General features: G+C 53.0%; 8 protein-coding genes across 8 annotated transcripts; 3 read left to right on the forward strand and 5 right to left on the reverse strand.

The window, feature by feature from the left end:
- Window positions 1-1,228: 1,228 nt before the first annotated feature.
- M409DRAFT_52959 (uncharacterized protein) lies at window positions 1,229-1,950 on the forward strand (the record flags this gene model as incomplete). The annotated part of the gene is made up of 3 exons (XM_033812226.1): window positions 1,229-1,352; window positions 1,405-1,617; window positions 1,664-1,950. 3 exons carry the CDS (start codon window positions 1,229-1,231, stop codon window positions 1,948-1,950), a joined length of 624 nt encoding a protein of 207 aa, XP_033669870.1.
- Window positions 1,951-2,031: 81 nt separating this feature from the next.
- Window positions 2,032-4,248, reverse strand: M409DRAFT_65312 (uncharacterized protein; the record flags this gene model as incomplete). Its single annotated transcript, XM_033816452.1, has 10 exons — window positions 2,032-2,529; window positions 2,590-2,648; window positions 2,702-2,760; window positions 2,814-2,994; window positions 3,051-3,249; window positions 3,315-3,420; window positions 3,472-3,662; window positions 3,714-3,755; window positions 3,809-3,927; window positions 4,176-4,248. The coding sequence occupies 10 exons, from the start codon at window positions 4,246-4,248 to the stop codon at window positions 2,032-2,034; spliced, it is 1,527 nt and encodes a 508-aa protein (XP_033669871.1).
- Window positions 4,249-4,527: 279 nt separating this feature from the next.
- Window positions 4,528-5,442, forward strand: M409DRAFT_65313 (uncharacterized protein; the record flags this gene model as incomplete). Its single annotated transcript, XM_033816453.1, has 3 exons — window positions 4,528-4,628; window positions 4,694-5,245; window positions 5,421-5,442. 3 exons carry the CDS (start codon window positions 4,528-4,530, stop codon window positions 5,440-5,442), a joined length of 675 nt encoding a protein of 224 aa, XP_033669872.1.
- A 180-nt stretch (window positions 5,443-5,622) lies between these two features.
- M409DRAFT_20995 (uncharacterized protein) lies at window positions 5,623-6,034 on the reverse strand (the record flags this gene model as incomplete). Its single annotated transcript, XM_033805651.1, has 3 exons — window positions 5,623-5,633; window positions 5,685-5,774; window positions 5,830-6,034. 3 exons carry the CDS (start codon window positions 6,032-6,034, stop codon window positions 5,623-5,625), a joined length of 306 nt encoding a protein of 101 aa, XP_033669873.1.
- Window positions 6,035-6,911: 877 nt separating this feature from the next.
- M409DRAFT_20996 (carbohydrate esterase family 3 protein) lies at window positions 6,912-7,889 on the forward strand (the record flags this gene model as incomplete). The annotated part of the gene is made up of 3 exons (XM_033805652.1): window positions 6,912-7,194; window positions 7,250-7,408; window positions 7,465-7,889. The coding sequence occupies 3 exons, from the start codon at window positions 6,912-6,914 to the stop codon at window positions 7,887-7,889; spliced, it is 867 nt and encodes a 288-aa protein (XP_033669874.1).
- A 527-nt stretch (window positions 7,890-8,416) lies between these two features.
- M409DRAFT_36274 (uncharacterized protein) lies at window positions 8,417-9,558 on the reverse strand (the record flags this gene model as incomplete). The annotated part of the gene is made up of 3 exons (XM_033810528.1): window positions 8,417-8,896; window positions 8,951-9,346; window positions 9,400-9,558. 3 exons carry the CDS (start codon window positions 9,556-9,558, stop codon window positions 8,417-8,419), a joined length of 1,035 nt encoding a protein of 344 aa, XP_033669875.1.
- A 535-nt stretch (window positions 9,559-10,093) lies between these two features.
- M409DRAFT_20998 (uncharacterized protein) lies at window positions 10,094-11,747 on the reverse strand (the record flags this gene model as incomplete). The annotated part of the gene is made up of 3 exons (XM_033805653.1): window positions 10,094-10,713; window positions 10,767-10,957; window positions 11,329-11,747. 3 exons carry the CDS (start codon window positions 11,745-11,747, stop codon window positions 10,094-10,096), a joined length of 1,230 nt encoding a protein of 409 aa, XP_033669876.1.
- Window positions 11,748-11,954: 207 nt separating this feature from the next.
- On the reverse strand, window positions 11,955-13,646 carry M409DRAFT_36295 (uncharacterized protein; the record flags this gene model as incomplete). Its single annotated transcript, XM_033810533.1, has 2 exons — window positions 11,955-13,276; window positions 13,445-13,646. The coding sequence occupies 2 exons, from the start codon at window positions 13,644-13,646 to the stop codon at window positions 11,955-11,957; spliced, it is 1,524 nt and encodes a 507-aa protein (XP_033669877.1).
- Between the last annotated feature and the right edge of the window lie 27 nt (window positions 13,647-13,673).

Below are 13,673 nucleotides of genomic sequence, written 5' to 3' on the forward strand. Positions count from 1 at the left end.
GCACTCAATCCAAACAGACAGAATAAGGAATAAATGGTACGATATACAAGCAACGAGGTGAAGTGTTCCTTCGGCGGGATTCCCACTTTAAAGCGCGCATCCTTCCTCCACTCTCCAGCTGCTCCCCCAACAGTCGACGACGATCTGGAGGGGCCGCTAGCTTCGATTCGCTGCAGGGACGTGTTCCCGTGGGCCAATGGTGTGCGTCCTCCGAGGCCAAGGTCCTGGCCCTTGCGTTGCCTCCGCTGGGAGCCGCTTCTTTGCTTCATCAAACTTGACAACCTATCACAACATCTTCACCAACATGTCTAAAGCGATCATGGCAGACCGTCTTGGACGCTGTTGTTGTGAGAGATGATGTCTTTCGCCGCGAGACTGGAGAGAGTCACCACCGCTCGAAAACAGACGACGACGACCGACCCAGCTGCTGAAACCACCCTGGACACAATAATCTTGCTATTTCCAACAACCTGGTGCTCCAAGCCACGTGTCGTGGGACTCAATGTACCTTGGAGATGACGATGTTGTGCGGCATCGCCGGATCGTGAAGTTCAGAGCATATGGTACTACTCGGCGGGACGGCATCGCATCTCCCACGACGAGATCATTAGGTATCCTCGTGGACGAGCGTTCAGCTGTTGTATTTACGACACCTTCGAGATCGTTGGCTCGTTTGGCGTACTCCGAGTATGGACGAGGCGGAGACAGGCCTGCCTCAGTCAAAACGAATTGCATAGAATGATCATTGTTTTTGATGGCAAATAAGAATCATCGGTTGATGTTGTCACAGATTCTAAATTATACGAATAGGCTCTTACCTTGGAGGAGGCTCTGGGTCCACGAGTGACGGTAGAGGCAATGTGTCTGGGAGTTTCGAGACATGCGTAACTATTGTGCGGTGTCGATGCTTGGAAAGTGGTCCAACAAGTATTCTACGCCGCTACGAGCGGTGAGCCGAAAATCGCATTCGCTAAAGACCATTTGACCACAAATTTGACAGTGGTATTTATACTGTCGCCGCCTCAAATCCGTGCCCACCTGCGCGAACCTGCTCCTGATCTGTCTTCAGTCATCGTAATTCATGTAAAGTCGGAAAAACATTGAACAGGCTCAGAGAGTGAGTACGGGTTTTATGCGACGGTATAATCCCACCAGCCTCTCGTATACGAACATATATATTTGGTAATCTCTGGAAGCTCGAACGCCTTTGGTCTAGCAAGGCTCAAAGATGGCAGACCTGTGGAGTTCGACCCGGCTCATCTACCGCGGCGTGGACAACGAAGACGAAGCCTTCCTCGCCGACCTCTCAGCAGACGCAGAAGCCTTTTTGAACGTTGCGCCGCTGCTTCCTGGTGATTCCAACTTTCTCGACTCGAAAAAGCTACCCGGCTAACGGGCCTCGAGTCCCTCGCAGCAAGAAGGCCATCCAAGAGTACCGCGAATATCTCCAAGAGCCCGTGTTCCTGCTCTCGGCGATTGTCTGTCTGCCACCGCCGCCGTCTGCCAGCAGCCAGGCCGACACGGCCGAAGACAAGGCCAAAGAGAAACCAAAACCAACACCCGTCGGTGTCATCACGCTGCGGGGAGAACCTCCGAGAACCTCCCACCATCGACACTGTGAGTCCTTGCCGCTAACATCCTTTCCCAAACTCACTTCCTGCAGGCGACATCGGAATCAACCTCCTCCGCGCCTACCAAGGCCAAGGCTACGGCACCGAAGCGATCCAATGGTCCTTACGATGGGGGTTCAAACGAGCGAATCTTCATCGCATGAGCATAGGCGCTTTTGCATGGAATCAAGGTGCGATTCGGTTGTATGAGAAGTTGGGCTTCGTGCATGAGGGGGTCAGGAGGGACTTCTTTTGGCACGATGGGAGGTATCAGGATGCTGTGGACTTGGCGATGCTCGAGGATGAATGGAGAACGTTGTATGATCATCCACAAGACTGATGCCATTCTTGCAGTCTCGATTCATAAAACGACGACGGACTGACAACCCCTCCAAATGTCTTGAACTCACCCCCTTACGCCTCAATCTCTCTTCGACCTCGCCAACCGATTCGCCTCCTCCAACATCTCCCAGCTAATCTTTGGGCCTGTGAATTTCTTCCTCCCAACCGCAAACCACAGCCCCAACACAATCAAAATCATCCCCACAAGCACTACACTCGTATAATTCATCGCCGCAACCGTCACCGGCAGACTCGGCGGAAAGCAAGTAATCACCGTCAGCACCGCCGTCCACACCACCGCAAACGCATTGCAGAACGTCCCGAACCACCCCAGGCTGAGATAGCGTGTTGGAAGCATTCTGGCGCGGCCCCGGACGAGCAGGATTCCTTGCGGGATGGCGTAGGAGAGGTTGAGGAAGAGGACGGCGGAGGTCATGATGGAGTTGAAAGCTGTTGTGGATGCGAGGTAGAGCAGGCCGTAGAGGCAGGCGAAGGTGAATGCCGCGAGGGTGGAGCGGACGGGGAAGTGTAGGCGGGGGGAGATGTGGGTGAAGAATTGGGGGAAGGGGGTGCCGTGCTGGTGAGGTGGGTTGGTCAGCTTGTTGATTGGGACAATGGGGGTGGTGGAGATACATACGTCTCGTGCGAATGCCCAGGCGATTCGGCCTGCTGTTACCCATTGGGCGGGGAGGCTGCCTGTTGTTTGTGAGTTGCAAGGTCACGAATGTCATCAGAGCGCTGATACTTACCCATGTACACCAGCCATAGCCAGACCATCAGAAACGTTGTGACGGCTTTGCTTCCCGTGCTGCGAACGTAGTCAGACGCCATAACAAAGAGCACAAACACGGCTTAACTCACGCTTGATAGACCAGCTCAATGGACGGCAATGGCGACGATCGAACAGCATCCAAATCCGTACTGAACAGCATCAACGGAATAAAAAGCGGCAACGTCGTCCCAAGCCCCAGCGTCATCGTCGCTATCATGACCTGCGGTACGCGACGTCCAGGATTGATAATCTCTTCGCTGATGTGGATGGCTGAAGAATTGTGTCAGCGACGAGGTATCTTCAGTGTATTGAGATTCTGCGCTTACCGCCATCAGTCCCACCATACGCATACATGCCATTGCTGATCGCCAGCAACCACGCCGCCGATGTCGACCACCCACTAACACCGAGTCTCGGCTGCGTTAAGTATGAGGCCGGCTGAGTCTCCTCGTGCATTACGCAGGTCGTGATGAGGAACATGACGCATCCGATGATGGACAGGAAGTGCGAGGAACAGGGAAAGAACTATTCAACATCGTTAGCCTGGAGATTGCGATGGGAGTATGCATCTTACTCGTCGAAGCGCAAACTGCGACATAGATGAGGTACGTCTGCCACGACGTAGGCGTCCACTCGGGATGCCAGAAGTTCGCTATGCCGCTGATTGTGATGGCGGCGAGAGACAGCCCAGAACATCTGATTTCTGTTAATGTCATGCTCAGACATGAAGAGCTGGCCATCACTCACGTCACGGTCCACCAAGCCAGGACCGATGTCCACCCAACGATATAAGCTGCAAATCTCTTGGTCTTTTCTGTGGAGAGGACGTAGACGAAGTGATACTGTCCTCCACTGCTAGGAAATGCCGACGCGAGCTCTGCGAGGCCCAGAGAGACAAACCCCTGGCAGAAGAAGGCGGCTAACAGGCCGAAGATGACCTGAATTGACAGGTCAGTCGGGGGCTCCAAGACAAGGGATAGAGCACCTACCGCAGCTGGGCCAACATAGTTGAGATTCTGTCCGAAGCAGCTCTGACGGACAGTTCAGTATCGCTTCTACGTTTATCGCGCTCGACAAGGCTTACAAGATATCCAACCCACGAGTTCGTGATCGAGAACCCCAACCCCAAAGCCGCCAGCCAACTGAACGAACGTCTCATGACAGTGTCATGGCCGTTCGCCGCAAGGACAGCAGCGTCTGCACCTTGTTGAGGGTCGAGGATATCCCCTTCCTCTAGTGTAACCACGTTGTCCAAAGTCTCGCCGTCGGACTTGGGCTTGATGGACATAGATTCAGGGGGTTCGAGGCGGGATACAGGAGCATTATTCGGTTTGGACGAGGAAGCCATCATTGTTGGGAGAAAGCTCGAACAATGATTGACAGCTGTCAACTTATGTGCGACATGATAATCGACCCCATGATGCTCCTATGTATGTGCTCGTGCATGCTACCTCGCCCTCCCTCGCTCAAGCCACGAGATAAGCCAGGACCAGGCGTTGTTACTTTGGCTATCAAGACAAGCATTGCGGAGTGCGATACGAGTGCGGAGAAGTTCCATATCGAGTATATTGACACCTATCTTGTGTTCTGGTTCTGATAGCTGGATGTATGTCCAAAAGGGCCGACTTGAATTTGGGCTGAGACTCTTTCTGCTTTGGGCAGCGGTGGCAGCTGGGCTGTCAAGCGTCCTCGAGGGCGAGATAAAATGTAGCTTAGCTGGAGATTCGGCAGAGAGGATTCGTCGACTTGCATTGCTTATCTTTGAGAACATCTCGCTTTCGAAATACCGTTTTTGTCGTTGGAATGGCGAGCCAGGAGAAAGATGAGAGCCAATTGCAGCTCGCCCGCACGCTCAAGTACATTCCCTGGTGCGAGCAGTACGAGAGGATGGTGTCCGGGATGCTGTAGGAACCCTTCCAACACACAAACCAGTAGTGCACGAAACTTATCTCTATGTTTTCTTACGCAGCTACGACTCCTTCATCCCGGAACTAGAAGCAGCCCGGTTCAAAGCCAAAGCCTTCATCCACGACTACAACCACTACTTCCCCACCGGACCAGATGCATCGTTCCAAACCCTCACAAGCAACCGTCTGGAAAAACTAAAAGGCGTCCTGGGCCACGTTGGCGCCGACGACATCTACATCGACGCTCCCTTCACCATCGACTACGGCTGCAACATCTCCATCGGCCCGCGCTTCTACGGCGCCTTCAACCTCACGATCCTCGACTGCGCGCTCGTCGACATCGGCGCGCGGGTCATGATCGGTCCGAATGTTAGCATCTTTACCGCGACACATGAGACGGAGGTGCAGAGTCGGAGGGATGATGCGGAGTTTGCGAAGCCGGTGAGGATTGGGGATGATTGTTGGATTGGAGGGGGGTCGATTATTCTTCCTGGGGTGGCGGTTGGGAAGGGGTGTACGATTGCGGCGGGGAGCATCGTTACGAGGGATGTGCCGGCTTGGAGTGTGGCGATGGGGAGTCCGGCGAAGGTGGTGAAGAAAGTTACGGCGGTGGAGTAAGTGGTTGGAGTTCTTGGTTGGTTGTTGTCATTGCTATTTTAACCAAGATAGAGTGATAGAGAGGGTCACTAGAAAGATTCACCATGAAGTGATGACCTAGGAGGGAGGTGTTTGTGGTTTCCGGGGGGGGGGGGGGGGGCACAAGAAAAAATGGTAAACAGGAAGACGTAGTACCGCCGCTGGAGCAACTTGAATGAGAAAGGGGAAGTAGGCGCATTCGAGAAGGCCGCACAAGGCAGGCCATATCAATGTTTTCTCCATCTCTCACTACTAGATCATTACGAGATACAAGCCCCTGGAAACAAACAGCGAAAAACTCCAATCCTCCGCCTCATTTGTAACACAGCCCATGTCGCTCATCATTGGAATGCATTTAAGCGTTGACTGGATGGATGTTAGAACTTGATCAGCTCACGTGGTGTCGGGGTAACTTACTAGGGATGCAAGAGACGTTGATGTTCAGGGTGCCGTCCTGGTTCGTTGGGCAGCAGAAGGTGTTGCCAGCTGGGCACTGGTTGTCGAGAGCTGGGGGTTACCGTTAGCATTGTCGATTGGATCAAGATCAGCTGAGAATACATACCGGACAAGAGGGAGACTTGGTCGAGCAAGCAGCTGCCACCGAGGACATTGCCCAGGGTACCGCTGTCGCCGCTGTTGGTGACGCAGCAGGAGATCTCGGAGCCCTTTGCGCAGGTGCCGCTGCCGGAGCTGGAGGAGCCCGACTCAGTTGGCAGGGCGAGGGCGGTGGCAGCGGCGGCCAAGATGGTGACGATGGTGAACTGCATTTTGAAGCGAGTGGTTTGGTTGTTGGAAGAAGCGAGTGGTTTGGTTGTTGGAAGAAGCGAGTGGATGTTTGTGGAATTGGAAGCTGATGAGGATTGGAATAGCAGGACGAGATGCTCTTACTTATACCAATCCATCGACTCCTTTGTCAAGAGGGAGGTCTCATGGTAAACTCCAAATTTACCATCAACAGACTTCGTTGTCTGGTTGAACATGTTGCCAGGCTGAGATCCTGTGGTATTGCTCATGTTGATAGACAAAGACTCACTCGTGTCTTTGGTGAAGCAATAGAAAAACGGCCCCCGAAGTTTGATCAAGGCCATGTGCGGATCCTGCTCTTGTATATGCCATGCGAGATCTAGTAGCGCGTTACTCGCCCAGAGATTCGGACGCGAATGGAGGCCGATCGGCCGGCTGCAGGCCTGATTCAGCAGCGTACCATCGGTAGTCTTGAAGGAACACGTGCAGCACGACTCGTTCTTCGGTTCATCGACGCACTGCAGAATCGTGATCTGTAGTGTATGATCTGGATGAGGCGCAAATTGAATCTCAAGTTCCAGACAGCAAGACGGGCCAAGTGAACATGTTTTATCGGCTCTCAGTCCTCACCAATGACAATGCTGTGGCACTCATAGCAACGATGACAATCTAAATTTGAATACATTGCTGTGATTTCGCATGTCTACTCTTCCAACGAGGTTGCTGGGTGCACATAATAATTCAGTAAGACAGACCAGGCTGTGGACGTGGGCCTCGGTATAAACAGCACCGAGAATTTAGACTCCACGCCAAACCCGCCTCGACCGCACCTCATCTCGAAAGGAGACCGCACACGTCCATCGTCAGCTATCTGAGCATTGGACACGATGTCCACTCGACATGATTCTCCGGCGTTATGGGCCCTACGCGGTTTTCGCCGTTCTGGTCGTTGTGTTGTTCTATGGCTATACTACTAGAGAGCTGCAGCCGCTGGCAGCAGAAGCAGGACAACAGACAACCAATGCCCACGCGTGTGTGGTATCGCCAAGGACCCCTTTGAAGATTGTGCCCACTGGCGATTCCATCACGGAGGGCGAGGGCAGTAGCGATTACAATGGCTATCGACTGTTCCTCTATCAGCACCTCATGGAAGACTGTGCCGATAGGAGCGTGGAGTTTGTTGGTGAGAGATGTATCCTTAATGGAAGAGTCCTACCATCCTTGTTAACACCGCGAAGGGACACGACGCTCGGGACTCTCTCCTGACCCCAGCATCAAAGGTCTGGAGGAGACGGAAGGCTACAGCGGCTGGGACATTGAGCGTCTGCTCAATTTCAGCATGGACCCAATCGCCCAGACTCTTCAGCGCGAGCCCAACGTTATGCTTCTACACATCGGTGCGTGACGAAGATCAGCTGAAACCTGCGTGTATGAAAGCTGACCATGGTGACAGGAACCAACAATGTCGCCCCGCTCCCACTGCGCCCTCCCGACATCGTCGAGCCAGCACAATCGCCAGAGAAGCTCGAGCAGCTAATCGACGAAATCCTCCAACTCGCCCCCTCCATCGTCCTCATCGTCGCTCAAATCATCACCTCGCCGAACTTCGGCTGGAAAGACAACACGCCCATATTCAACGCTCCAATACCGGACATGGTGGACAGGAAGAAGGCGAAAGGATATAAGATATTGACGGTGAACATGAGTTCTGTGGGCACAGAGTGTGTCCGAGATTTTGATAATTCGCCTGTGGATTGCGAGGACATGAATGGTGATGGACTGCATCCTAAAGATGAAGGGTACCGGAAGATGGCGAGGTTCTGGTATGAGGCTTTAGTGGAGGCGACGAAGAAAGGGTATTTCGAGCCGTCCCATTGACAGCATAACAAGTCGTCAGTCCTGGGGAGCTCTCATTGAAAGATGACCAATCTACTCTTGGATGACCGCAGCCTCATGTGGATTCTGGACACCGTTGGAGGTCAGACGCCAAGGGTGAATGCAACCACAGTCTTCTAGGAGGCTTTAGAGAATTCCGACGTCACATCACACTGACTGCCAACGAGCGAATCCCAACACATTTCGTGCACTCACCGAAAGCAAAATGTGTGTTTCTGCAATGTCAACACAATATCGGAGGAGGTCCGTGCGGTCAGGCTGGACACATGTCACGCCACATCTCTTCGCAACCTTGCCGCTCTCTCCCCCTGCAACGGAGAGCCTTCTACAGACATTTCAGAATTCAGTCTTTAGTCGCGTCCCCTTGACGTGGTGCACGGTTTGTGTGTTTCTATTCACCTTCAAGGGAGACTTTCCCTCGAGGTAGATGATTTACTGCATCACCACAAAGAACCTGATATTGCTACAGACCCAGACCAATGCTTCAAACATCAGCAGCCTCATCCGCCTCACGAGATCTTCACCGTCACCTTGCCGAAATGCTTTCCGGCCCACATATACTCATACGCATTTTTGAGATCACTCAGCTCAAACTCAGCGGGATCAACTTTCGGCTTGATGCCATTCGCGTCAATGAAATCATTCGTCTCGACGATCTCCTCTTTGCTTCCAACCATGGTTCCTCGCACGATGCATGACCTTAATAATATATCCATGATTGAAGGACTGTTGGCGAACCCGCTGGCGAAACCGATCAGGCTGATCACGCCGGCTGGAGCGATGGCTTCTAATGCCTGCGCAAGAGTACCTGCACCGCCAATCTCTAGGAGATGTTGGACACCTTCGCCGGAGATTTTCTTAGCCTCTTCGCCCCAAGTCGAACATTCTTTGTAGTTGATGACGTGGTCTGCGCCCTGCTCGCGGAGGAGTTGACATTTAGCCTCGCTGGATGAAGTGGCGATGACTTGAGCGCCCACTGCTTTGGCGAACTAATGCTCGTTAGACATACAGAGACGATGGTCAAGAACAGCAACTTCGCATACCTGCAAACCAAACAGACTGACTCCTCCCGTTCCCTGGATTAGCACCCAGTCTCCAGGCTTCAATTTTCTCCCACCCAGGGCGAAGAATGCGTTCCACGCCGTGGACGCCGCAGTTGTGAGGGTGCTAGCTTGCTCGAAATCGAGACTCTGCGGCATCCTGATGAGCGCGTTCTCATCCATGGTGCTGTACTCCTGCAGTGGCCCATCGACCGCACTACCGAGAATCGTGGGTATCATATGCGGCTTAAAAGGACCAGTTTGATATGATAAAGCCGACAGGCTAATGACTCGATCACCAGGCTTGAACAACGTGACTTGCTCGCCGCATGAGATCACTTCCCCGGCTGCATCAGAGCCGGCAACGACACCAGGCGTGATTGGGAAAGGGTATTGGCCCTGTTGCTCTAGTCACTTGGCCGTCACATCAAGAGACAGCGGCTCGCACGTACCAGAGGAATTATCAAGTCACGATAGTTGAGCGACGCATATCTCCACTTGACAAGAACATCTTTCTGTCCCAAAACCGGCGATTTCCTCTCTGTGAGGACCAGGTCGTCCCAGCCTTTCGTGCCGGTCACTCTCCAGGCTTTAAATGTATCCGCTGACATGTTACTTGCGTAGGGGAGACGTCTTGGGCTTCAAGAACAATTTGCAGCATGCATATCGATCTCAAGGGCGGTATTCGTTGCTCCCAGTGGTTTATAAGCCGTGTTGTTTGCATAAATATATGCAAAGCATACAGCAGCTGATGGCTGACTAACTAAAGCAAGACGAGAGGAGTTGAAAGAAACACGCACACAGAGGCGAAGAGCTGACGAATCTTTGGCGAAAGTATCAGGCTGAGGACGAAGAGGCGTTCAATCTAGACTCAACATAGCAGTCAAAGAAGGAGAGCGGTCAGAGGGACGAGGCCAGCACAGTACCGACAACGCTGGCTGATAAAACGAACTAGTCTCTCGACACAAGGCTGCGAGGCTCCTCACACAATCATTTCTGACGGCTACCATGCACAATCGAGAAGCACTAAAAGCATGTACGACGCTCGACAGATGTATGTACAACTATGGCATCTTGGAAGTACCGCCAACGCCAGCCAGTATGACCTCTTGCCAACGTCTATACAGTCTCGCTCTTTCTCCATCTTTACATGAGCATCAACACGAGTAGAATCACCATAAGGCCGCCTTGAGAAGGGCTCTGGTTGACCCGGAGCGCGGCTGTGTTGGCGCTCGCGCTGGTGGACGTTGACGGTGCAGATGTGCTACTTCCAGTAGCTGTAGCCAGCGTACCCGACTGCGTAGCAGGCGCCCCACCACCAGTAGGAACAGCACTCAGAGTACTCGTCATCTGAGGTGAGCCATTGACGATGCGAAAGAAGCTGGCCCCAACCGGCGCGCTCAGCCCTGCCGCTTGCTGGAAATCCGCCATCACAAAGCCGATCCTGTCCCGTGTCTGCGCCGGTGGGTTGATAGAGGAGTAGGGACTCGGGATGGCCCAGTTTGAGGGTTGTTGGTATAAGAGAATAACGTACTCGTGGGCGTAGTTATCCGTTGGCGGGTCTGGTGCTCTGTAACTCGCTCCTGCAGAGCTGGAGGCACCGCTGGCTGTTGCATCGACTGTCAAGTTGCCGGTGGTGTCTGCTACGAGGTTTGGCTGTAGCAAATGCAGGTATGATCCCGAAGCGCTTGTCGGGTCGACTATGAAGGCGACGTAGTTCTGGTTCGATGAGTTCGATAGGGCGAGGGAGGGAGAGTCCACGACGTCTTGAACACTGTTAGGGCTATTTAGGAACTCGATCTTGGTATAGTCTACGAACCATTTGCGGAGACAAGCTTTCCTGGAGAAAGGGTGATGTTTCCAGGATTGAGAACTACGCTCAGGGGGTTGGGAGACACAACTGAGAAGTTGCTCGGTGTTTGTGCGTGAACCAATGCCAATGCAGCAAAGGCAGCAAAGCTCTCGATGAATTTCATGTCGTTGAAGTACGGTGAAACAAGCTGCTGCGCCCTAGAAAGGATGAGTCTGAAAGGGTGCGATCGTTGTAAAAAGCTTTTCTATGCGTGACTGAACCACCCCAAGCCTCGGCGACGCCATGTGACGGAAACAGGGGCATTATATGCATTTGGTGAAAGTTGTGAAGCCAAGAAGCCACAGCGTGTTGTGCGTTTTCTGTGTGTATCTGCAAGGTACTATCTCCGCTTCACATGAAGCGGAAACCAATATGGTGGATTTTCCGAGCCTCGCACGCGGCTGTGTCCCTAGCTGAATAACACACCCCCATCGACGTCTCTGTCTCGCGCAACACTTCCGTCCGATGACAAACACAAAGAGCATCGGACTCTCCTGAAGATTCTGCGCCTCCACGACATCCTCCTCACGCTTCGTAAACCACCGCATCAGCCATCATCTCCACGTGCATCCCCTCTTGAGCCAAACTCCCGACCCCAACCGTAACCATCGTAGGCCTATGGTCCGGAAACCTCTCTCTCCAGACCTCCAGAACCAGAGGATCATACTTCACATCCAGCAGATAGACCGAGATCTTGTATGCCTTGGCAAGACCTTCTTCGGCTCCAGCAGCCTGCAGGGCGGCATGGACGCAGTCGAAACAGGCGCTGATTTCGTCCCGGACGGATGAAGTGACGAGTTTGCCGGTTTGCAGATCAAAACCTGGCTGGCCGGAGGTTGTGATGAAGGTCGCTCCTTGGAGAGGGATCTTGACACTGTTGGAGACGCCGAAGGTGGAGAAGAGTGAGCCCATGGGGCCTTTTGTTAGGTGGTAAGTAGGTGCGGTCATCTTGACTGTCAGCTTGGAGCAATGTTAAGTGTAAAGCCTCTGCGAGGAGGAAGCCCTTATATGGACTGTTAACGGTTCAGAAAGAGGGCTTTACTACAAGAGGCAGAAGAAGCAGCGTCCGACTCCCTATTGACATTTGAGCCTTGCGGCGCTGGAGCCATTCTGATGATCTCAGTCTCAATAGAATGACTTCATTCTCTCGGCATTTTAGAAGCGTGCCTGCGTACTGTTCGCAACATTCGCTCCCTGAATTCCAACCTCCTCCATGACAGTATCAGCAGCCTGGCCGCCCTGCTCCATCGCACCTTCGATGAACGCTCTCCATCCAGAAGCCCAATCTGCATTAGCCATCAACACATTACCGTGCCGTTTCTGAAGCTCTGGCAAGTACTTAGTGAGATATCCAGCACGATACCACGCTGGGCCGCACATCGAGTACGGGTCAGAGATCCAGTCGTGAAAAATAACTCTCTTGATATCCATTGGGTGGAAACGCTTGAGTGCGGTCTCGAGCTTCTCGGGCTCCTTGATCGGGTCAAGCTTGCCACGGTTATCACCAGCAAATGAGGTGATGCGAGTTGTCTTGCCACCGGCACAGAAGCCGTCTCCGTAGATGTAGAGGAAGTCGCCAGGCCAGGTGCATCCTCGCAAGCCTCGAAGGTCACCTTCGACTTCGGCGTGGATTTTGGTGAGGTAGTTCAGCTGCCCGATGTTGATGGCTTCTTGTCGCAGAGGTGAGAGTAGAGGATCGAAGTGGATGGTCGGCAGCACGGCAAGTGGTATGGTGTTGACGACGCGGTTCGCGCGATATGTGTTGCCATTTTCAGTTGTTACGAACACGATGCAGTCCTTCTCAACGAAAGATTTGATCGGGGTCTTAAAGGAATACTGTAGACCAAGTCTCACTGCATCATCAAATATCCTTCGTGCAAGTGTCGATTGGCCCTCACGGATCTTGTACAGGGTCCAAATGTCTTCGAAGGTCTCTGGGCTGTACCCTTGAAGTGCTTGTGCGCGCAGCATCTCGAGGAATCCCATATCCTCAACTGAGCCGCCACCGCAATGCGGGACTAGCGATTCAATTAAGGCCATCTCGTCAGCAGTCAATTTATCTTTGACTTGGTTCAATCGATCTCGACAACTCAGTTGGTCCACAGCCTTGACTTCCTCGGGCGAGACACGTAGATTTCCGAGAGAAGAGAATGGGAGAGGGCAAATATCTCGGCCCTCATTGCCGTCAATGCTGATGAAGATCTTCCATGCTCTGGCCGTCATCTCACCGGCCTCTTCCAGCGACAGCTTTCGTGTTCCGGAGCCAGTATCCAAAGTGAAGTAAGAGCAGCCGCCGCCTGGAGTTCGAGTCATCGTGACATCGTCTTTGAGTCCATATCGCTGCAGCTCGGCAAACAATCTGCCATGCACATGTGAAATCCAAGTACCGCCCATCTCGAAGGTTGTGCCATCAATCTCGGCGCTCCAGGTCCGGCCACCAACTCGATCGCGCGCTTCCAGCAGTAGTGTCTTCTTACCTGTACAGAGTTAGCGTTTGCGTACAATCAATTAGACCCGAAGCCTCTCTCCAATGCTATCGTTCGCAACAATTCCTAAGCCCTGGATCTTCAAGGGGATGCGGTTGCCGCTCCATTGACGTGTGTCCTCCTAAGGGTAACAGTTTCTATAGGGAATTGCGAACTCACCAGCTTTGACGAGATCTCGAGCAGCTATCAACCCGGCATAGCCCGCACCAACCACGATCGCGTCCCAGACATCGCCATCATTAGCTTGCTGGATTTTACTCTCGGGCTCTATCACAGCATAGGTGTGCAGGCCGCCGACAAGACCGTTTGACTTGGTGTAAATGTAGCCATCGTGCGAGAGACCAGCTTTGTACGACGTCATGTTGAAAGATAAAGGGGCCGAATCTTC

This window comes from Zasmidium cellare (genome assembly GCF_010093935.1).
Source record: "Zasmidium cellare ATCC 36951 unplaced genomic scaffold M409scaffold_11, whole genome shotgun sequence".
NCBI classification, from domain to species: Eukaryota; Fungi; Ascomycota; class Dothideomycetes; order Mycosphaerellales; family Mycosphaerellaceae; genus Zasmidium; species Zasmidium cellare.